Source organism: Antechinus flavipes, chromosome 6 (assembly GCF_016432865.1).
Source record: "Antechinus flavipes isolate AdamAnt ecotype Samford, QLD, Australia chromosome 6, AdamAnt_v2, whole genome shotgun sequence".
Lineage (NCBI taxonomy): Eukaryota > Metazoa > Chordata > Mammalia > Dasyuromorphia > Dasyuridae > Antechinus > Antechinus flavipes.
This window is the reverse complement of record NC_067403.1, coordinates 156,574,890-156,598,946: the sequence shown is the minus strand read 5'-3', so window position 1 is coordinate 156,598,946 and position 24,057 is coordinate 156,574,890. Positions and strand designations below refer to the sequence as shown.

The window sequence follows — 24,057 nt, the reverse complement described above, 5'->3', positions numbered from 1 at the left end:
TATGTGCCAAAATGTTTGTGGCAGCCCTATTTATAGTGGCCAGAAACTGGAAACTGAGTGGATGCCCCATCAGTTGGAGAATGGCTGAATAAATTGTGGTATATGAATGTTATGGAATATTATTGTTCGAATAAGAAATGACCAACAGGGTGATTTCAAAAAGGCCTGGCGAGACTTACATGAACTGATGCTGAGTGAAATGAGCAGGACCAGGAGATCATTATATACTTCAGCAATAATACTATATGATGATCAATTTTGATGGACCTGGCCATCTTCAGCAATGAGATGAATCAGATCAGTTCCAATGGAGCAGTAATGAACTGAACCAGCTACACCCAGCAAAAGAACTCTGGGAGATGACTAAGAACCATTACATTGAGTTCCTAATCCCTATATTTTTTCCTGCCTGCATTTTAAAAAATTTTCTTCATAGGCTATTTGTCCAATATTTCAGAATCCGATTTTTTTTGTATAACAAAATAACGGTTTGGACATGTAAAGTTATTTTGTATTTAATTTATATTTTAATATATTTAACATGTATTGGTCATCCTGCCATCTAGAGGAAGGGGTGGGAATAAGGAGGGGGAAAAATTGAAACAAAAGGTTTGCCAATTGTCAATGCTGTAAAATTACCCGTGCATATAACTTGTAAATAAAAAGCTATAATAAAAAAAAAAAAAATTCCTTCAGGATCTTTCCTTTGAAATTGAAATTTGTTTTGGCTCTCAAATATTCTCTCCTAGGTATTATTTTTCTCCATCCCTTGCTATTATCATTTATATATGTGCTACTCTATTTATACATTTAACTCTTTATCTTACCAGTCATGCACTCATTATGTATGGGGGGAAAGGGAAAATATTTTAGAGGAATCTGGAAGGGAAATGCATCTCAGGAAAAGCAATATACATAATATCTCTATTATATAACTGGGTATCTCTAGTTCATTAAAGAATATTTGTTCTACAAAAAGCTGCTTTCTTGTTATCTGTTCCCCTATTCTCACTTGAGTGATTTTTCAGTTGTGTCCAACTCTTTGTGACCTCCATTTTACTTTGCCATTTATTTGGCAAAGATACTGGAGTGTTTTGCTATTTCCTTCTCCAATACATGTGGACAAATATTGTCCAAGGCCACACAGCAAGTATATGTCAGAGACCAGATTTGACCTGATGAAGATAAGTTTTCTGAATCCAAAACCAGTGCTTTATCCACAGTGCCACCTAACTGTTCCAATCCTGCTGTTCTCTAACTAGGAACAACCTCTTTCTCTTTTAAACTGGCAGCTTTATAAACTCTTTTAATATATAATCATCCTTAAAAGGTCTCTGAGGGAATGTTACTATCTTAATTTAGCTAGCAGTTCCCATTAAGCCAGTGAACTACCCAGCTAATCTGGCTGGCTTACTGTAAACAAGCCCAACCAAATAGTCACTCCCTGGGATACTGCATTTTTCCAGTTAAAGCTTAGAATCCTTTCCTTTAAAGCAAATCAGGTTCAAAATGTCTTTCCCCTTTCTGCTTTTTCCTCTCAACTCAAAAAGGGCAGTAGAGAACCATAGGTATTTAAAAACTGTTAAACTAAACTATTTTTATTCTGAGCTTGAGACAAAATAAAATAGGCATTACATAATAAAAAAGAAAAAGAATATTGTAAATAAAATTGCCAAACTAATATTTAGTTTTCCTTTTCTCTATAAATGTAATAAATTGAACATATAATTTTAAAAAGTGTTCTACTTAACAGCCATTCCTTCTGTTTTGTTCCGTGCATTTGCAAACAAACAAACAAAAAAAAATGCTCCAATTGCGAGTCATAGTCTCTTCAGTTGTTGAAGGTTTTTTATTAGCTAACTATTTTTGCAGTCACTTAATTACTAAAGCCTTAGCAGAGTTGGCTTCTCTACTACCTGCTTAGTCTTTCCTTTCCTGTCCATTCTTGAGCACTTTGGCCCTGCTTCTTTAGCTTCTTTTCTTTGTTTTCAGTGGCTCAATTCTAGTACTTAGTAATTCACTTTGCACTTAATAAGTAAAATCTCAACAAATCTCTAGCTGTGAAAATGAATGGTTCTTTTTTTTTTCCTGAGGCACTTGGGGTTAAGTGACTTGTCTGGGATCACTGAGACCAGATTTAAACTCAGGTCTTCCTGACTTCAGGGTTGGTGCTCTATCCACTGTGCCACCTCACTGCCCCAAATGGTCCTTATTTAATTATTCCATGGTTTAACGTATGTCTGATTTTTTTATATTTTTTTTTACTTTTATCCTTACTCCTTAAAACAGTTACATGTAAATGAGGTGACAGACCACAATGGATAGCTGTATGGGAGTTGGACTGTCTACCTCAATTTGCCCAAGTATTTTATACTTGCTCCTTGAGTGTGTTGTTTAAACTATTAAAATATAGTATTTGTGAAGAAGGAATTTGGGCTAGCTAATAATATCTTAATGAATTGTAGTTGTAATTGCTCTTTGGAAATTTGAACTTCCTTTGTCTTTTAGTAATAGGCAAATCATTGTCTTAAATTAAATATTATATGTATATTTAGCGTAGTATTACATTTATTGAATTTTAATTTGACTGTTTTCCTTGGGATTCCCTTTGGGTTAGCATACAAAATTTATCATATCACTTGTATTTTCTTTGATGATGAACATGAACCCTGTGGGCATAGAGGTTGCTCCCTGTGATTTGTGCTTAGAAGACATATTGCAAATATATATAATTATTCTCCAAGTCACATTTTTCTTTTCAGCCCTATATTATTTTGTTACTCTATAGCTCACCTGCATTATAAAAGTGAAGATTGTTAGTGATTCAAATTTATAAAATAGCCAAGAAGATAAAGAAATGAACTTTTATTAGATAATTCAATTAATAAAACCAGCTTTAAAAAATAGTTTTTCCACATTTAAAATTAATAGCTTGTTAGCTTTGTATTTATAAGATTAATGAATCTTCCTAAAATCATTAATTTTGAGCTTCTGTTTTCCAGGAATTTCAGCATATTGAAACTGTATTACAGAACCACAGTAAGTCAAATTTTATTGCCCATTGTTACAAAGAGAAATTGAGCCTTACTGTTTTTTGATTTCACCAGATTTAGAACTGAGGTTTTATGGTAGAAGCAGAAAATGATTGCCTTGGGGGCAAAAGATAATTGTAAACACGAACATAGGTAACATCCCATTAGTATTATTTCTCTTTTTTCGGCACTGGTCTTTCTTATCTCACCCAGGCCAGAAATACAGTGGCCATTCAATTACTTGGCTCTACCACTATTAGCCACAGCTTGGTTCTATTTTGGTTTTGAGCTTGTTGGTTCAGTCTTTTTTGGGTATCATTGTGGTCACCCACTTCTTGGGGCTTATATTGATGCTAGGTTTCATATAGATGCTTTTAGAACAATTTTCCCCTACTGCAGTTCAAAATTATCTTATTCATGCTATCTACCAATATATTTCCCCCTACTGCAGCTCAAAATTATCTTATTCATGTTATCTACCAATATATTTCCCCCTACTGCAGCTCAAAATTATCTTATTCATGCTATCTACCAATCTCTGCCTTCCCGATAGCAGAACTATTGGCATTTGCCACTATGCATGAATATTTTTGCTGATTTTTATTTTATGAGGGTTAGCTAAATATAACCAAAGTCAAGTCAGTAAACATTTATTAGGTGCCTACTATGTGCCAGGCACTCTGCTTAGCAATGGTTTCTCTAGTTCCTGTGGACATTCATGAGTATGTTAAATTTTAAAACTTGGTTTGAAGGGGAATGGAGTTAGCTTTTCCCCAATCTTTGCATAAATTAGTCCCATTTCTTAAACTTATGAAAGTAAACCTACATGCATACTACTTTAAATCCTAAAAGGAAAGGAAAGAAAAGAAAAAGGGTAAAAGTCTTTAGCAAACTTCACTCTCTTTCACTAATTTGTTCAATAAACTCATTTCATTGTTGTCTCATTTGCTACTTTTTTTGTAACTTAGGGAATGGAAAATAATAAACGAAAATGGAAAATAGAGGGTAGAGTTAGAGAAACCTCAGTATAAGGGATCTAGAGACTAAGAATATATCTAGCAAAGTACTCATTTCATTATAATAGAAATTGTGATTATGTTACCATAGGATTTGCTTTTTAAGTTAAGTAATTGTGACAGTATTTAGGTAGTCAGAAAATTCATAGCCATATCCTGATTCTCCACTATAATTTAACTTTTGCCTTATCTCACAACAGTAGCAACTATTTGATGTATTTCCAGTAAGTGGTGTTTATATGGCATCTAAAGCTTTCCCTTTGTGTTGCATACATTGTTATTTTAATCTAAAAATTGGCACTTCATAAAACTATTAAATAGATACATTTTTATCACCATTTTATAGATGTAGCAGATGAAATATAAAAAAGAGTGACGGTTGATTTATATTTAATATACTTCTATCTCTTCACAGAACAGCATGGTACATCTTCAAAAACTTGCTCAAATTCTCAGCAGGCAACATCGTAAGTTCAGGATGTATTGTGATGTTGTAGCTACCTATCTAAATACATTCAAACATAAGATTTCATTGAGCCTTTCATTTAAGGTTAATTTTTTGCAATTAGATTAAGTGGTATTATTTTATGTTGCTACTAAAAAATCAAAATCTTTATTCTGTCTTGATCATTATAATTAGTATGGGTTTACTTTAGTTTTATAATTTCTCTAACTTTTAAAGTGTAAATATATATTTATTGATGCTTTATTAGGGAGAGGAAAGAATCATAAAAGGTATACTTATTTTAGGTTTGATTACAGTGTCAGGCATAGGATAAAAGAAAGTTAGATTTTTAAAAGTTTTTTGAAAGGAAATGTACAGGATCTTCACCCAGTAAGTCACTACTGAATTCCTACATTTCAGGGCTTATAAACCTCAGTGACAGATTAAATAATGTTGAATTTTAAAAGCTTATGTTCATAAGAAAGTACTATTTACAGTTACACATTCTTGTTTTTTTCACTTATTGCTTATATCAATAGAAAATTTCTTTTAGCATTCACTTGGTTACTTTTGTGAACATTGGTCACAAAGATTAAGGAACTTTTTTTGCCAACACAGAACACACCTGCTTTACAAGGAGAGAAAATATTAGTGAGTCATCTCAGGCCCCCTATTTCTTTGTGTGAGTACCTCTGTGAGTACTCTAGTTGATAACTAGAGGCTGGGTTAGCAATTAGTGATGTCTCTCATATGATTATGGATCAATAGTTTAAGAGTTTTTATACTTATAATCTGTGAGATATGTATTTTAAATCACTCATTGATTTGTAATGTGCCATATATTCTAAAGGCCTCCTGGAAAGAAATGGTTGAGAAATATTTTTTTAATATCCTCTTTACACACAATATCAGGAGAGCAGTAAGGATGAGATTCTCGTTTATTCTCACTCATGACCAACTTTCTGCTACCGAGAGTTCTTCACAATTTTCTACTAAAATAGTTTAAGGAGTCAAACTTAAAATAAAAAGTGTACCAACAAATAACATGAAATGTGATAGACTTATTCATTTATTATTTTATGCTAAACAATGTCAAAGAAAGCCATATTAAGCACTAATAATTTTGGGATAGGAAGAACTCTAAAGATAAAGCTGAAATAAATTACTTGCAGGCTTAAAATTATTAAGCTTCATCTTAAATTTTAAGAAACACATTATTGGGGTTTGATGAATTAGCTATGATCTATAGTTTAATTCCATAATAGCAATTAAACAGTCTTTAAAAATGCAGAGCCTTTTAAATTTTCTTAAGTGATATTATATACTTTCAATATGCATTCCAGTATATATTTAGGGCTAGTTTTTTTCAATTAGATTAATTAAAAACAATTTATATTGTTGCTATATATAAGATATAGACATAGTTAATAAGTAGACTAATTTTATTATTACTTTACTACCATATAGAGGATATATTGGAATAGGGAAGGATTTGAGTCATAAAAACCAAGTAGGAAAGACTTAGTATAGGTAAGAGATGAACTGGGTTGGAGGGATGTATACTTATGAGAAGACTATAGTGTACAAGAATGATATTGTGAAAGTAGAAATTACAAGACTGACAAGTGATTGGATATGTGGGCTGAATACGGAGTTGAATAACATTGAGTTTATAAACTTGAGTGACTTGGAGTATGGTTGTGCTCTTGGTAAGAATAGTAAAGTTGGAAGGAAATTTAGATCTAGGATATAGATAATCATTTTTGTTGTGGGCATGTTTGGTTTCATATACCTGTGGAACATTACTTCAGAAATGTCTAATGGCTAATTGGAAATGCTGTATTGAAGCGCAAAAAAATACTAGAACTAGTTTTATAGAATTATTTGCATAAAATTGATACTTGAAGTATAATGGATTAATGAGAAAAGACAAAAAAACTGAACAAACAAAAACTTTAAAAAGTGAAAAATTCTAAAGGAAAGAAGGGGTGGAGCCTTTGGGAACACATTTGGGGGAGTACTGTGAATGAAGATCTAGCAAAGCTGACTGAAAAGTATGGTAATAAAACCAAGAACAATGTCATGGACACTCGATAAAAAAGAGAGTATCAAGGGGGAAAACGTAGTCATCTGTGTCTGTGTTACATGCTTTAGACAGATCAGGAATGATGAGGTTTCAGAAAAATCCATCAGATTTAGTAATAAAGAGATTATGGTTCATTTTGAAGAAAACTATCAGAAGATGGACAGAGTGCGAAGAATTTGGAAGCGAGAGAGAAATGTTGATCACAGAAGGTATTACCAAATCTGAAAAGATGAGTCAGGGATATAGTCACACCTCACAGACCCAAAAGATGAAATTAATAAAGGAAAAGAGATCTAAAATGAAAGGAAGTTTATTTATTATAGAGTACAGGTTCCAGATGGCATTGTGAGAAAATCTTCCAGTGTGATGTGGTATAGTTGAAGTAGAAATGAATTTTAGCAGCTGGGATTTGAGAAGTAAGGTTTATTCTTCAACTGTGAAGTCTACAATATGTTTGAATAGAGAACGGAAGCCAGTGTGGTAACATGTTAACCATTAGGAGGATTTCAGTTAGATGATGTTGATTTGCTGATGAAGACAGTGATTAAAAAGTTCAGTGTCTCCTCTGAGCCCAATCCCTTGAGGTCTAAATGACTAAAGGAGGCAGAGTTATATTCTAGGAACCTCAGCTCAAGTAAGGGAAGTATGTATTCTTAGGAAGAAGCTGTTGATTGATTGTACATCCTAGCAACTTGTCTGTAGCTTACTGTCAGTGCCTGTGAGATAGGTAAATCTGCAACTGCTATCTCTCAGTAGCACTCATTTGGGTCTTTTTAATTCTCAGACTGAGGCTTTGACCAGGGGGCCATACATATACTGTTTATTGGTCATAATCATAGCAGTTGTATAGAAATAAGAACAACAAGTGCATATCTGTGGATTTTATGTATTTTCACGGGAAGTTCTGTAATAGGGAGAGGAGAAAATTATAGAAAAAATTGTAGAATTTTTAAAATTTTTTTTTTTATTGGGGCAGCTAGGTGGCACAGTGGATAGAATACCAGCCCTGAAGTCAGGAGGACCTGAGTTCAAATTTGGCCTCAGACAGACACTTAACACTTCCTAGCTGTGTGCCCCTGGGCAGGTCACTTAACCCCAATCGCCTCAGGGGGAAAAATTATATATATGTAAATATATATAATTACCCAATTTAAGTCTGAAGTACTTTAGATTGCCTTATAATTGTCTTGAAAGAAAGTTGGGAAATCTATTTATCTCTTTTCTCATAAAGATAACAGTGATAGGAAATTAACCTTTTAAAATTGAGATTCTATTTCTGCCACTTGTGATGTTAATTTGTCTTCTTTTTTATAAAATAGACTTGTAGAAATTAGAGAATATCTTTCTTTTTTTAATGTGGAGCAGACTAGTGAATACTGTTTTCCTTAAGTGTTAGGTTACTCTAAGACTTTGATTTTATCTTAATATTTATTTTTCTCACCCTTTTCCCTGCTTTTAATACCTATATGCTATGGCAATACTCTGTTAGGCACTTGACTGAGCTATCTGAAATATGTAAGGAAAATTGAAACAGTGAATGGTTTATTCAAACTTAAAATCTGATGCTATTGAGGGAAAAGATTTTCATCCTGAATCTTACAAGTTATCAATCTTGTTCAGAATGACCGAACTGATTGATTTGCTTTTACTCTTGCCTTGATTGATGATTTTTCTCTGAAGGAAGTACTGTATGTATTGATATTTGAATTTATACGTTTGATTATAGTTTTGTAAAGCTTGAACATACATGAAAACTGTGGCACTATATATATATATAGGTTATCATATTTCTTGAAATTCATATAATTCAAGACTAAATTTCATTGAAACTTTTCACCATGCTCTCATTAGTTTTTCTATGCTTTACTGCTTCCTACTGCTTGAATTTCACAGTTGCACATGATAAAACTAAATACTGTTGTTGAATGAGTTACTAAGAAGGAACATTCAGAGTGTCCCCAAAGTCTTAGTGCAATTTTAAGCACGCATGAGGATTTAAGAAAAAGATAAAAATTATATTTAGAATATTATATAGTATTTTCTTTATTTTTAAGTTTGAATAAACCATTCACTGTTTCAATTTTCCTTACATATTTCAGATAGCTCAGTCAAGTGCCTAACAGAGTATTGCCATAGCATATAGGTATTAAAAGCAGGGAAAAGGGTGAGAAAAATAAATATTAAGATAAAATCAAAGTCTTAGAGTAACCTAACATTTAAGGAAAACAGTAAAGTACTCACTAGTCTGCTCCACATTTAAAAAAAGAAATTAGGGACCTTGAGATTTAGGGCTTTCATTATTATTAATTTTGAAACAAAGCTCCTAGTGCCTGTGCTTATTTTAATGGGGTTTTTTTGTATATCGATCACATAAGTTTTAATGAACTAAGATATTATGTAATAGAGATTCTTGCTAAAAGTAAATATTTCTCTTTATGTTTTCTAGAATGTTAGAAGATGACCTTCAGATCAGTGACAGCGAAGATAGTGGTGATGAACAAGTCAGTTTTACATATGGGATAAAACAAATTGCTTTTAAGTTAATATAATTTGTTGTGTTCTGAGTTTCATTAACCTAATAAATTCTCTATTTCTCCCCTCAATTTCCTTTTTCTCTGTCTCTACAAAAACTTAGGCCTCTGAGAAGCCCCCTACTTCATCTGCTCCTGCAAGGTACTGTATTACTCCTCATGTCTGTAGAAATCTTGATGTTCTATAGAAAATGGAAAGCTATTTTTTAATAATTTTGGGGACATTTCAGCTGTTTCAGACATTCAGACAATAATGTTCAGACATAAACTATAAACATGTAGTTTAGTTAGTGTTTGTTCTAAAGTGGGTTTAGAGTGTATTTGGATGAACCTGATTAGGGGTTGACTCTTAAGTTTAAATTGGTTCTCTTTCTTTGGTTGATAGTTTGAGAAATTCTTTTGTGGATATATTTCTTCATTTAAGTCCTGCATTAAACAGTAAAAGAAAAAAGAAAGTTCTGGGGTTTTTAAAACATAAGTTAGCTTTCAATCTAATAATTGGAAAAATTAAACTGTTCTAGTGCTCTTAAATATTTTATTGCAACAAATATGTTTGACAGTCTTTAAGAAAGGAAAATAACTTATTACCAGTTCTTTTGAAGCTGGAAGTTCTGCTCATGTACTATAACAACTGAGGGATGATAAATAGGCATGGATTAGAGATGTAACACCTTGGGAAGGAAAGCTCAGAAATTTAAAATGAGATTCCTTTAATTTTTCACTCATTGTTACCCTTGAAATAAAAATCCTGGCTTAATGTACCAGGTTTATTTAACATAGACATACAGCTAACGTGCCAGTAATTGTGGATATTAATTGTAATAATTTTAATTTTACATTAACATTCTATAACATTCATATAGCAGTGTTATCCATTCACCTAACAGTGCATTGTTGACAATGGAGAAACCATCAGTCTTTTCATTTAATTAAATGAAGTTTGCTGTTCAAAATTGTGTTTTCTATTAGAAAAAATATATATTTGAAAAATGATGATGCAATTTTTTCTTTTGAATTTCCTTTACAAATTTTGAAAACCTTCAAGATACCAGTTAAATTTTATATTCCCTTAAGTGAAAACACTTTTATTGTATGTATATACTTTGTCATAATTCTTACTGGTGTTATACAAACTAAGTAAAAATGAAATGATTGCTGAATCACTTTCTACTCTAATACTGGAGTGACTTCAAGAAGTTTGAGTATGTGTGAGTGTATTTTTGTGTGTCTGAAGATATACATTGGACACAATCCTTGTTTTATTCATTGTGAAACAAGTGGCCGGTATATGCCTACTAAGTGATTTTTCAACTTATCTTCCAGTCATCATATTTATAGTTTCTGATAGCATACAATAGTTCTTGAAGAAAAAAAAAATCAAATGTTTCTATTTTTCCTCTTGAACTGATATTATTTCAGTTGCCTTAAAAAATAAACTTATTTTTAGTGAGAGTTAAATCCTTAGGGATTCCTTAGGATTAAACTTCATAGCTGACTGTTCTAGAAGAGAATATTTCCTTTGTGGAATTCAAATCCAAAGGTTAGTGATCCCAGAAGATCATTAGCCTACCTCTCTCTCTTTTTTTTTTTTTTTTGCAAAGCCAGAACTAATATTTTCTGTTTCTCATATTTATTACTGATATAGTGGGGAAATCATTTAGTCCCCCTTGGCCTCAATTTCCTTCTTGTAAAATAGAGTTTGTACTGGATGGCCTCTGAGGTGCCCTCTAGCTTTAGAGTTATGATTTTGACCTCCTTTGATAGTAAAGGAACATTTGTTACTTCAGGAAAAAAAAAATAGAAATAGAAACAAGATGGGAGAGGAAAAGAAAGCATCTTATGTGCTGCTGTCTGATTTTCTCTCTGTTGTTTTACAGTGTTCCACAGTCCCTTGCAGACAGTGTGGTTTCAGCACATTCCAGCAATACAGAATCAGAAAGCACTAGTGATTCTGACAGCTCTTCAGACTCTGAGAGTGAGAGCAGTTCAAGTGACAGTGAAGAGAATGAACCTCCAGAACCTCTGGCAGTTGAGGTACAGTGTCCTTGTGGTGTAGGAATGTCCCACGTGGAAACTTTTGTCCCTCTTTTTCTTTTTGGTTTCCTTTTTGGCAATTGAGAATAAGTGACTTGCTCAGGATCATATAACTAGCAAGTATCGGGGGGTCAAATTTGAACTTGGTTCCTCTTGACTCCATAGTTGGTGCTCTATCCACTGAGTCATCTGTCTCCATTTTTTTTTCAATAAAATATTTGTTTTTAATACCTCTGAAATTATAAAATTAGAGAAAAACCTGTTTATTAGTTAGCGTGAGCAAGATAGTTGTTTGGATAGTTACTGGTGTTAACCTCCACGGGCAATCAAACCTTTTGGACAAAAATTTGGATCAAGAATGAGGTGGTGGGCAACGAGAGGAACATCTGAATTCAGATCTGGCCTCCAATACTTAACACTTTCTAGTTGTGTGACCCCTAGCAAGTCATTTAACCCCAATTATCTTCCCCCCAAATAAATCAATAAATAAAAGAATGAGATGGCAGGAGTTCTTGTTTAAATAATTTAATGCCTAGGGTCAGCTAGATGGCTCAGTGAATAGAGTACTGGCCCTGGAGTCCGCAGGACCTGATTTCAAATCCTATCTTAGATACTTAACATTATTCACTTTGTGACTTTGGGCAAGTCACTTAACCTCAATTGCTTTGCAAAAGAAACAAACAAACAAACAAACAAACAAAAACATGGTAAATAATTTAATGCCCTATATTAAAATATCGGGCTTAAAATCAAAATTTTTTTTTTCCCATGGCCTTTCTGCCTCTTAATATGAAGGCTAGGATAGTACCTTTAAAAGCAGATTCTTGATCCAGAATATTTGACAATATCTTGAATGTTTCAAGAAAACTTTTGCTTCAGGCAGTTAGGTGGCATATTGTCAAGAATGTTGAACTTGGCCTACAGAAAAATCTGCAATCAAATCCTGTCTCAGACATTTACTACTTGTGTGACCCCAGGCATTTTCCTCATTTAGAAAATGTTTCCTTATTTTCCTCATTTGTAAAATGAGAGTATAACACCTACCTTACTGTGTTGTTACAAATACCAGCTGAGATAACATAAGGTAAAGCACTTTGAAAATCTTAAACTGTTATCATCATTGTCATTAAAATATTATTTCCCAAGTTTGAATGCATTTAGAAACTGAGCTTATTAGTAGTAATTTCCCTGAATTAATTAAATGGCCTTAATCTCTTTAATTTTTAATGCTTTCTAGCTTGTTATGTAGTTGAGGATTTTTGAGTTGTGCTTAATTTGTGATTTAGTCTTTGTTGAAAAGCTGTTAGAAAAATAAATTTTCATGCAGAATTGCACTTCATAAATTTTGTTGTGTTTATTTGTTATTGTCTTTTTCTTTGATGAACTTTTGTATAGTTTTTATAGTTTCATCTTTTGACCATTTCTTCGGTGAATTACTACTTTATTACCACTAATTATCTTTATATTTTTTAAAATCCATTACCAAATATAGTTTTAATATAGTAAGATATGCAAATAATGTTAGTTATTGCTGCTTTCCCATATTCTTTAGTAAGACCTTTATGACTCAGTTCTTAGTCAGTTTTCTTAAATGAGCTATGCATAACTGAGACATATCTGAATTCCTTTCTAATTCCATTTAATGATCAGTAGAAATCTATTATCTCTTCAGCCTAGTGGTTTGAAAACTAGTGAATGTAGGTAGATATGTGTATACTAACCAATCAGAAAGTATGACTTCAGAGAAAAAAGTATCTCTAGTCTGCGAAATAGTCTAGGGATGGAGTGGGCTTTAGATGAAAAAATTTCTATGGCATGTTAGAAAAAATCCTGTGAGAATGAGTTGGCATTGTAGCCTGGAGAGGAATGAAGAGTGACAATCTTAATGAAGTAGATTTATATTTACAAAAAATGTAAAATGCCCAGATTACCAGAACAGGGAAATTGAATATTTCCCATATTTTCAAAAAATTCAATGCAAATTATATTAAGATTTATATATAGTCTTTTTTTTTTCCATTTCTTTTTTGCATTAAAAAAAACTCATTATTGTTTCAGTTCTGAATTTTTTTTTTAATTCCAAAAACAAAAAAAAAGTTTTTAATTGCTGCCAAGAATATTTCAGTATTTATGGGAAGTTTCTGTCTTGCAGTATATGTCTTGTAGCTGCTGTAAAAAGTATAAACAGTTTAGTTATTTTTGTCTGATAATTCCATGTTATAAAATGACTGCAATACCTCACTACTCCTTCCAGTCTTAAAGCATTTTCATCTTATCTGCCTATTTGAATGTATCTGAGTTGAAACATGAAAGATATTTTAGTTTACTATTGCCTCAATATAGTATTATTGAGAATTTTTCATATGATGACCTTTAGCTTTTGTTTCCTTTAATGGCTGTTTGTTTTCATTCTTTGAATACTTATCTCTTGCAGAATGACTCTTGGTTTCATTTTCCTTTTTTTGTTGATTATGAAGACTTTTACCATTGATATTTGATAAAGATGTTTTTCCCTGTCAAATTTTTTTTTTATTCTTATCCCATTGGTTTTATTCATACAACTTTAAAAATTTTTTATGTTTAAAATATTTTAGTTAGAATATTTTTTCTTTGTTTCTGATTTGAGTAAGAATTTTCCCTTGCATCTCATTTTTAGATGACCATCCATATTTTTTATTTTTTTGAGCTTATTGTGACATGTGATATAGGGGTCAAATAATTTTTCAAGTAATTTTCACTGAATAGGTAGTTTTTGTCCTTGTAATTTATGTTCTTTTGTTTTTGAAATATTATTCTAATGTGTTTGGTTAGTTCTACATATCTATTTATATTCCCATGATTTATTTTTTTTCTTTCTTAAGCAGAACCAAATGGGTTTTTAATCATTTCTGCCTTGGTAATGTAGTTTTAGAGTCAGTTTGGTACTGACTAGAGCATGTGCTAGAGGAGCACTGGGTTCAGGTCCTGATTCTAAGAGAAACTGGCTGTGTGCCCCATAGAAAGTTATGAAACTTCTCATGGTTGTTGGCAAATTGAAGACACTATAAATATCAGAGGTGCTGACTTGCTTTCATGAGTTCCCTCACCAAGAATTCCCAATACAAATGTTATCACAGATGCCTACTTTATCCCTTAATATAACTTGCAGTCTGGTCATGTGATGCCCTCTGCTTTTTTTGTTATTTAGTCCCCATTTTAAAAAATTATTTTCCCCTAGAATTTTATTTTGTCATTTCTTTTAGTTTTGTTAACTACCTCTATTACAAATGTGTTTCCAGAAATACATAAAATTACTCTTTATTCTCTTTAGTATTTAATACAACAAAAGAATCCACAGATATTTTGGATAAATTAAAAGGGGAATTCAAATAAATAGGGTTTCCATGATCCAGACATATGAGAATAAACCCTGGAATAAATGAAAATTTGATTTTTATTCATGGAAGTGATTGTTGGTAGTAATAACTTGATACTTTTCTCTTTTTTACCTTTAGCCTGACCCACCCACAGCAAATAAATGGCAACTGGACAACTGGCTCACCAAAGTCACTCAACCACCTGTATCAACAGAGAACCTCAATGAAACAGGGCCCCAGCACCAACATCAGGAAGTGCATGGACAAGGCAACAGTAGCACTAGTGGTCATGAGCATACTGTCTCCAATGAGCCCCACTCTGCTAATTCCAGTAAAGTCCCCAGGTCTACTCCTGAAGTTTCCCATCCTGGCAAGAGAAACTACTCAAAGTCTGTTATACAACAAGGCACTGGAAGACCCCCACATTGGCAGACAGTTGGTTCAAAGCAACCGAAAAGAGCTGTAAAAGCTTCCACCCAGGAAGATTTTCAGGATAACTTGAAGGTAGAAAGTGAACCAGTCTCTACACATGGGTCAAAAGACCAGTCTTCCAAAGATAAGCCCAAAGTCAAAACGAAAGGGAGACCTAGATCTTGTGGAGATAGGCAAGAGAAATCCAAGACTTTGTCAGTTCCCTGTGAAAAGAAGAAGCACAAAAATTCTCACCCAGTGCCTGTGAAAACACCCTTGGACCCTGAACCCACAAAAAACAATATGGATGATCAGAGACTGGAACATTTCCCTATCAGTCCCCAGATTCAGAACCAGGGTGCCACTCATGGCAGTAGCAACAGGAATAGTGGTTGTAAAGCATCTTTGATTGTTCAAGAGGAACTTGTTGGGAGTAAGGTCCTATTGCCTTTCAGAGACACAAAGTCACTCAGGGATACCCCTCTCCTACAAAGCCTAGTGGTGAAGATAGACTTATCCCTCCTTTCTCAAGTCCCCAAGATGCCTGGAAAGGGGTGCCAGCCAAAGAAAATGGAATACAAACAACTCCCAACTGGAAATAAGCAGGAGTCAGAGAATAGAAACATAGAGAAATCAAACAAATTGATCACAAAGAGAAAGGTAAGGGAAAAATTTATTAAGGCATTATTTGTCCAGGTTATTGTTCTTTTTTCTTTGGTTGTTTACTCTGTTTTATTCTTATTTTTGTGATATATCCTATCTCATCCCACTGAATATTAGGAAAGAAATGTAGGCAAGGGTTAAGATTAAATAAAAATGAATAATTTTTATAAGTTCATTAAGAAAATTTTAAAGTTGGTTTTTTTCTTTTTTTTTTTTTTACTTCAAGTATGCAGTGGTGAATCATCTAATGACTTCTGGTATATTTTAGTGCTGTGGCCTTGATTCATGTGAGAGCTCCAACATTTTTATCCACTATTACTTTTGTAGTACCATCTATACAAATGTCTGTATAATTAGTTATTCCAAGATTAACCATGATCTTTATTTATTTTTTAAATTTTTAATAGCTTTTTATTTACAAGTTATATCCATGGATAATTTTACAGCATTGACAATTGCCAAATCTTTTGTTCCGATTTTTCCCCTCCTTCCCCCCCACCCCCTCCCTTAGATGGCAGGATGACCAATACAAACCATGATCTTTAAAATAATCAAGACATTGAATATTTCAGCATCACTGGTGGTTGTTGTTAAGCATTTACATGAAAGAATATCATCTTGGATGAATAATTAATGCTTATACTCAATATATGAGTTAAGTAGATGAATACAAGCAAAATTTTTGAACAAGTGCAACCACTTGTATAGATTTGTATTTGTAAGGCAAAAGTATAGATAAAAAGACTGAGTTATCGTGTTCAGATACACAACTTAATAAAGACTGATCACAAGTCATACAGTCTTTGAAAAATTCAAGTGTATACTCAGAAGGAGAGTGGGAAAAGGCAAGTACAATTTGAGTATTATGAAAATAGTTTTGATGTCACGGACATGGAAGGATCTGTGGACTTGGAGAGCCTCTGATCTAAATCAATTATCTATGTACCCTATCCCCCAAACCTTTGACTTTCCCACTATGCTCTCTGCTCCCTGCCCCCAAGATAACTCTATATTTCCAAATCCCTTGATATCGTTTCTATTCTTTTTTGACTAATTTCCAATGAAGCAGTGGCTTTTCTCACCATGGCCATCCTCTCTACATAAATCCTTAGTCTGATGCTGTCATCTACATAGCCCATTGTCCCCACTTCAGGCTTCTGCTTTAATCTTCATTTTTATTTGTCTCTGTCACTGTTACTTAAAAATACATCATAATTTCTTTTATTCTCAAGAGTTATTAGTCCGCCCATCTCCTCAAGCTACTGTTCTGAATTTCTCTTTCCTTTTTTTAGTCAAATACCTCAAAAATCGACTATTCTCACAATTTCTTCTTTTTCTTATTACAGCTACTTCAGACCTTTGTAGTCTCTTTTGGTCTCGTTACCTAACTGAAACTGCTCTCAAAAGTTACTTCATTTACCATACTTAAAAACATTTTTTATCCTAATTCCTTCTTGGATTCTGAAACTTGCTGATACTGTTAACCACTTTTTCTTTGCTGCTGTCCTCTCCTCTTTGAGTTTTCTCTTGTCCAGGAGATCAGATTTCAATTGGCCTGTGTGCACTAGGAGTATTGAATGTTACATTTGAATCATGCTTGCTTCAAGTGAACAACACCCTACATGATACTAGGGAGGAAAGTGATATCATGGAACACTTTTAATCCTGGCTAAGTCACTTGCCCAAGGTCCACACAGCTAGGAAAGTGTAAAGTGTCTGAGACCAGATTTGAACTCAGGTCCTCCTGACTTCAGGGCTGGTATCCTATCCACTGTGCGACCTAGCTGCCCCTGGGCTTGAGTTTTAGCATCTATAAAAATGACGGTGATCCAAGGCTTCTTATATCTATGCTTACTCTTTTGGTGTTCTCATCAGTTTCTGTGGATTTGATTATTAACTCTTTGCCTGTTCCTAAGACATTCAGTCTTCCAACATTGTCAGTTGGACATTTCAAATTTGATGCCCTAGAGACATCTCACATTGAATATATCCAAAGCAAAATTAATTATCTTTTTGCCAAAACTCACATTCCTTCCCAGTTTCTCCATTTCTTTTGAATTCCATTCTTCTAAAATCTCAGTTGGTAACCCTTGTTAGACTTGATTCTCTGTCACCTCACAGAGCCACTTAGTTAGCAAATCTTGCCATTTTTATCTCTGCTGCCTTTTGCTTCCAAGAGAACTATGTTCCAGAATCCCTTGATCATGTTTTATTATCTTTTATATTACAGCCTCTCATGAAATGATTGTCTTTCTATGACTAACAGTGTATTGTCCCCATGTTCCTAATTCTGCTTTAATTAACTTTTTCGATCTGCAAGTTCATTCTAGGTGACTTAAAAATATATCCTCTTTTTCATCCTTAAAAATTCTCACTAATCCTTAATTACCTTAATTACACAGCATTAGTTCAAGTCCTCAGCATCTCTTGCCTAGATTTTTTTATATTTTATTTTTATTAAAGCTTTTTATTTACAAAACATATGCATGGGTAATTTTCTTTCTTTTTTTTTTTTTTTAATAACTTTATTGACAGAACCCATGCCAGGGTAATTTTTTACATTATCCCTTGCACTCACTTCTGTTCCAATTTTTCCCCTCCCTCCCTCTACCCCTTCCCCCAGATGGCAAGCAGTCCTTTATATGTTAAATAGGTTACAGTATATCCTAGATACAATATATGTGTGCAGAACCGAACATTTCTCTTGTTGTACAGGGAGAATTGGATTCAGAAGGTAGAAATAACCCTGGAAGAAAAACAAAAATGCAAGCAGTTTATATTCATTTCCCAGTGTTCTTTCTCTGGGTGTAGCTGCTTCTGTCCATCCTTGATCAATTGAAACTGAGTTAGATCTCTTTATTGAAGAGATCCACTTCCATCAGAATACATCCTCATACAGCATCTTGTTTAGGTATATAATGATCTCCTGGTTCTGCTCATTTCACTTAGCATCAGTTCATGTAAGTCTTGCCAGTCCTCTCTGTGTTCATCCTGCTGGTCATTTCTTACAGAACAATAATATTCCATAACATTCATATACCACAATTTCCCAATCATTCTCCAATTGAGGGGCATCCATTCATTTTCCAGCTTCTAGCCACTACAAGCAGGGCTGCCACAAACATTTTGGCACATACAGGTCCCTTTCCCTTTTTTAGTATCTCTTTGGGGTATAAGCCCAGAAGAAACACTGCTGGACCAAAGGGTATGCGCAGTTTGATAACTTTTTGAGCATAGTTCCAAATTGCTCTCCAGAATGGCTGGATGTATTCAGAATTCCACCAACAATGTTATCAGTGTAAAGTAACTTTTTCTATATAGATCCAGCTTCTTTATCATTACAGAACTCCATGAGCAAGGTATTGCTGTATCTGTTTACTTGTACCCAGTCCAATATTTGTCATTTATCTTTTTTGTCAAATTTTCCAGTAGGATTTTAACATAAAACGCAAAATGCAATTACTTTTGTTTGTATTTTTCTAATAATTATTATTGATTTGGAACATTTTTAAATACAGCTGCTGATAGCTTGGATTTCTTTGATATTTTTGTCCATATCCTTTTCATATGCTTTATATAATATAGAAATAAGACTTTTACCGGAGAAAGTTGCTACAAGGATTTTCTGGATTTTACTTTTTAAAATTTTTGCTACATTTTTTATGTAAAAACTTGTGCAGTCAAAATTATCCATTTTACCTTCTGTGATCTTATCTATATATTGTTTGATCGTCTCATCTAGAAATAGTACAAGTAATTTTTTCTTTGCTCTTCTAATGTGATTGTTGGTGGGACATTTATATGTAAGTTGGGATGTGGCATGAGATCAATAAGTCAGCCTAATTTCTGCCCTTCTGTTTTCTAACTTTCACAAGTGTATACTAAAGCTGTCCCACTGGTTGACTTTTTAAATTTTTTAACCAATATCAAATCATCTCGTTTCCTTGGAGATTTTTGACTTTTTGCTCTTCCAGATTGATTTTGTTATTTTTTTTCTAGCTGTATAAATTAATTCTTTGGTAGTTTATGTTATTGAATAAATAATTTAATTAGCAATATCAATTTTATTGGCTTGACCTTCCAAGGATATTTGGTATATTTCCTTATTTAGGAGTGTTTTTATTTTTGTCATTGGTTTTCTGGAATGTGTTGTACCTATATTTATATGACTGCTGTTGATTGATAGACTTCCAATTCCATTTAGTAACTATTTTTAATGAAATTTCTTTTTTCTAAAATGTCTTCTTGCTTAATTTTTTAAGTTCACAAGTGCTAATTATGCTGATTTATTTTGCATCCTACAACTATGCTGAAGTTATCCTTTGTTTCATTTTTTTTTAATTTATCTCTGTAAGGTTCTGTAAGAAAACCCTTAACACCTGCAAAAAAGTGATAGTTTGTTTGTCTTTTTTGCCAGTTTCTTTTTTCTATCTGTTACTATAGGTAATAACATCTTTCAGAAATATTAATTTATTCCACATACCACCTTTTTTGCATGGGAAGAGCTAGAGGTTTTAGGATAGTATTTTTATAGTTCTGGCAGTTGATAATATAGGAACCAGTCTATGCAATGCAACCTGCTTTCTTCCTTGTTATTGGAGAAAGAATCTGCAATTAAAGAGGATGGTAGTCTGTCTCAATAAAAGGGATCCTACTGTGCATCCCCAGCAAAATTTCTTGAGTCATTTTGTGTAAATGGTTTTTTCACTGATAACTTTTAACACTTTTACACTTTTAAATTTCTTTTTGTCTTCTGGATTCATTGGGAATTGGCCTATATCAAGTGCATGATGTAGGAGTGCAATTTCTTTTAAAGGATTTTTTGAGTGTGAGTGGGAATTGATGGAAAATTTTAGTCACATTGATCATGTGACCTGGAACATTTCTCTTATCCTGCTAATTTGAGAAGTGAATTATTTTCTTTTCCATCTTAACTTTTGAGAGAGAATTTCAAGTTTTTAAGAAAGGCTGATTTGATGCTGCCTTAAGATATTTCACCTGAGGTAATCAAAAGTTGGAAGATCTGAATTATGCTATGGTTTCCACTTCTTAGTCATGTAAAGAAGTTTTCCTGAGTAAACTTAGAATTTCAATACTGGTATGAGGAAATTGTAGTAGTAGAGATGAGAATATTCAAGTTTTATGTCATCATTTTCAAATCCTAGCTGGATAAAAAAGATTAACAAAGTTTTTATGGGATCTTTGGCTAGGTGATCCATTTGAATAAATAGATCAAAAATATTATTTAAGCTCATAATAATACACATAGCTGCTTCTCTCTTGCTTAAAACTTTATTTCCTCAAGCTAATTAAATAATCATAATCACTGTAAGTCCTTTACTTCAAAGCCTAGGAAAGCTTGATGTTAATTTTTTTCCCTATATATTGATAGTTTAAAAAGAAAAACGAAATCTGAATTGTCAGGTCATAATTTGTCTGTACTCTGGGCATTTTTCATATATTGTTTTACTTGGATGTTTAAGTCTGTGAAGTTTCTCTTAATTCACTTACAGAATGAAGCAGAAAGAGACTTTGATAGCAAGAAAATCAAACTGGAGAAAGAAACCAAATTCTCGTCATCATATGCTCACAAAGACTCTAGTAAACAAAGGTGAGTGTAAAGATGAACACACTAAAAAATGAAATGATCCATTATTATATAATGGCTTCCATTTTTTCAATTCTGCAAACCTAAAATTGGTCATCTTAGCCCCATCTTTGCTCATCTTTTAAATTTCTAAGTTACATTCTTAATTCTAAGAATTTAAAATTCTAAGTTACAACAACATTACATTGTTGACACACAATACTTCCCAACAGACACCTCATCAAACTTAGAAAATATATCCCCTGAAAAAGTTAGTTGTTCTTAGAGCTCAGTTTTAATGAGACTGTCTAGAACAATGTGTGAAAATATATTTGTTTGAAGTTATGCAATAACACTCATTAAAATATACTGAATGTGATTCACTTTGGTTGTACATATATACAGAAACATATTGCTTTTGCTTGATATTATTTTGTTTCTGAGGATAATTTTTATGCAAATTAACAAGTTTACATTGCTGTAAATTTGGGAATATTAGAAATAAAAAATTCTCTTTCATAGAAATGAGATATATATGTATCTTGGAAATTATCCTTTTTATTCATGTAAATTCTATATGTAGTTAATATTTTCCTTTTTTCTAGTATTACACATTTTAAGAATTATTGAATGCATATTCTGTTCTCTCTTTTTTTAAAATTCCTATTGCTACTCTTTAGGCATCTGAACTGTTAAATTAAGGAATTGATAAGCCTCCCTTTTAATCTCTTTTGTAAAATTGTTTCAGAATAATCTTCCTAAAATACAATACATATTGTAAGTATTCTTTGGGAAAATGCCACAGTGTTTAAGATATTTTTGATGGGGAGCAGATTTTTAGACTGGGAGATGACTTGGAAAGAAATTGCAATAGGTAAGGCATGAGGTTATCAAAAAGCTCGAGTTAATATGGTAATAGTGGAAGAGGCGACAAATTGGAAAGATTTGGGTTTTGTTAGGACTTGAGGAGAGGGAGTATTCATCAATGATGCCAAGATTTCTAGCCTAGTTTAATATTTTTTTTAAAAGTTTTGGATGTTAGTATTTTAATACAGAAGTGAGGAAAAGGAACTAATTTGGTAGAAACTTGTTTGGGAATTTGTTGTGTTTGAGGTACAGGTTGGAAGATATCCACAAAGAAATGTCCAAAACACTAAATCTAAGATTGGCTTTTGTTTATACGGCTAGAACTATGTATTTAAAGTGTCCCTTTTAGGTAATGACAACAAAAAGTGATGTTGTTTTATTTTTACCAGTATAAACTTTAAAGGAAAATGTTAATTTTTTAAAAATATTAACACAGCTAGTAACTTATGTGAAGCTATTTTTCACCCATATATTTCATTTCCACAATTCTGCTAATTATCAGAAACTCCCAAAGAGGTAAGAACTTTCCTCATAAATAAAAGCAACATGTATTTGAATCACATACCATACTTACTTCCTCTTATTTTATGGGTCAAAAATTGGGTACAGAGGAAATGATATTGGTGGCTAAGTTCACTGCGTAATAGATTTTATGCTTTTTCTATAAGCTTCTGTTGTTGTCAAGTGGTAATCTAATATTTTAAAATATTGAAGTGTTTTAACTTATTTATTTGCTTTAGTCAGATACTCCTTCCCTGTCTCCTTTTCTATTCTCTCTTTTCCTTTTTCCTCCTCCTCACTTCCCCCCTTCTCCTATTTCCTTTGGTGATTTTAATTACACTATTACTCTTGTTCTTTTTATTATTTCCATTGTTTTAGAAACTGCATATTGCTGTCTTGTCTCTGCTTACTACAGTCTCCATGGATATGCCTTCTCATATTCCTCTGAATTCTTTATATTTGTCATTTCCAGATAGTTATAGTAATATTCCATTAAATTTCTTTTCTGCATTTTGTTTAGCTATTTCCTACTCAGTGAGTGTCTCTTTGCTTCTAAGATCTTTGTCACAACAAAAAGTCATGCTTTAAATAATTTTGATGTACATGAAACCCTTTAAATCTGACTTTAACCTCCTTGATCCATATATCTAGATGTGAGATCTCTTGAGTAAAAGGGTCATTTTTTTAAAAAACTTCATTCTAATTTTTGTTCTAGAATGAGATTATCTAGGGTTACAAAAATCCCCTGAGATTTTCTTTTTCTCTTAGTAGATTCTTTTCTGTCTTTTATTTATATATCTAAAGCACATAAAATAAGACTTCTTACAGGAGTTTTTTCCTTATTCTTTTCCACCTTGTTTAATTGAACAGTTATTTTGACTACAGCAACTTTTTCTTAATTTAAGTATAACTAGCTGGTCCAGCAGCTAATATCATAGCCAGATTTAGTTTAGTGTGGTATTCTTCTCCAGATTGAAGCCCTCCTCAGACTTCGTGAAGAAAGAGCTACCACCAATACCACCTGAGTCTCCTTCCCACAAACCAGCCAAGAATGTACAGAAAAGACCAAGGAATGAAACCTCCCCCTGTGCTCAGGGGCACTCCAAAAGTACTAGCACCACTAAAGATAGCCATAAAGATTCTTCTTCTAAACATAAGAGAGAGGAAGGAAAGCCTTCTGGAAATTCTACAAGTAATAAAGTGAGTACAGATAATAATGAATTGTTAAAATCTAGATAATACTATGTTTTCTTTGAAAAGTATATCTAACAAAAAAAAGCCTGTATGTGAGTGTATGTTATTATATATTATTTTACATACACATTTTATTACATACATATGTAATTTAATTTTCCAAACAAGAGAATATAGCTGTTAGATTTCTCAAATGTAAGTGTAACAACCCAGGTTGTCTGTCACACATCCACATTTTCTGACTGATTTTTTTTTTTTTTAATTTGAAGACTTCAGGCTGGAAAGAGGTATATATCACATATACTACTTAAAATCACATAGAAGCTATTTTATC

The 24,057-nt window shown here is 32.8% G+C and overlaps 1 protein-coding gene across 3 annotated transcripts in view; it reads left to right on the top strand.

Moving 5' to 3' along the window:
* The window catches only part of AFF1 (ALF transcription elongation factor 1), a 144,486-nt gene that overhangs the window by 95,496 nt on the left and 24,933 nt on the right, over window positions 1–24,057 (top strand). For all 3 annotated transcript variants that reach the window (XM_051966288.1, XM_051966286.1, XM_051966289.1), the window contains 8 exons: window positions 3,003–3,039; window positions 4,464–4,515; window positions 9,026–9,080; window positions 9,215–9,252; window positions 10,988–11,144; window positions 14,639–15,571; window positions 21,088–21,185; window positions 23,501–23,729. In XM_051966288.1, the coding sequence (XP_051822248.1) occupies window positions 3,003–3,039; window positions 4,464–4,515; window positions 9,026–9,080; window positions 9,215–9,252; window positions 10,988–11,144; window positions 14,639–15,571; window positions 21,088–21,185; window positions 23,501–23,729 (1,599 nt within the window). The remainder of the gene's footprint in view (window positions 1–3,002; window positions 3,040–4,463; window positions 4,516–9,025; window positions 9,081–9,214; window positions 9,253–10,987; window positions 11,145–14,638; window positions 15,572–21,087; window positions 21,186–23,500; window positions 23,730–24,057) is intronic.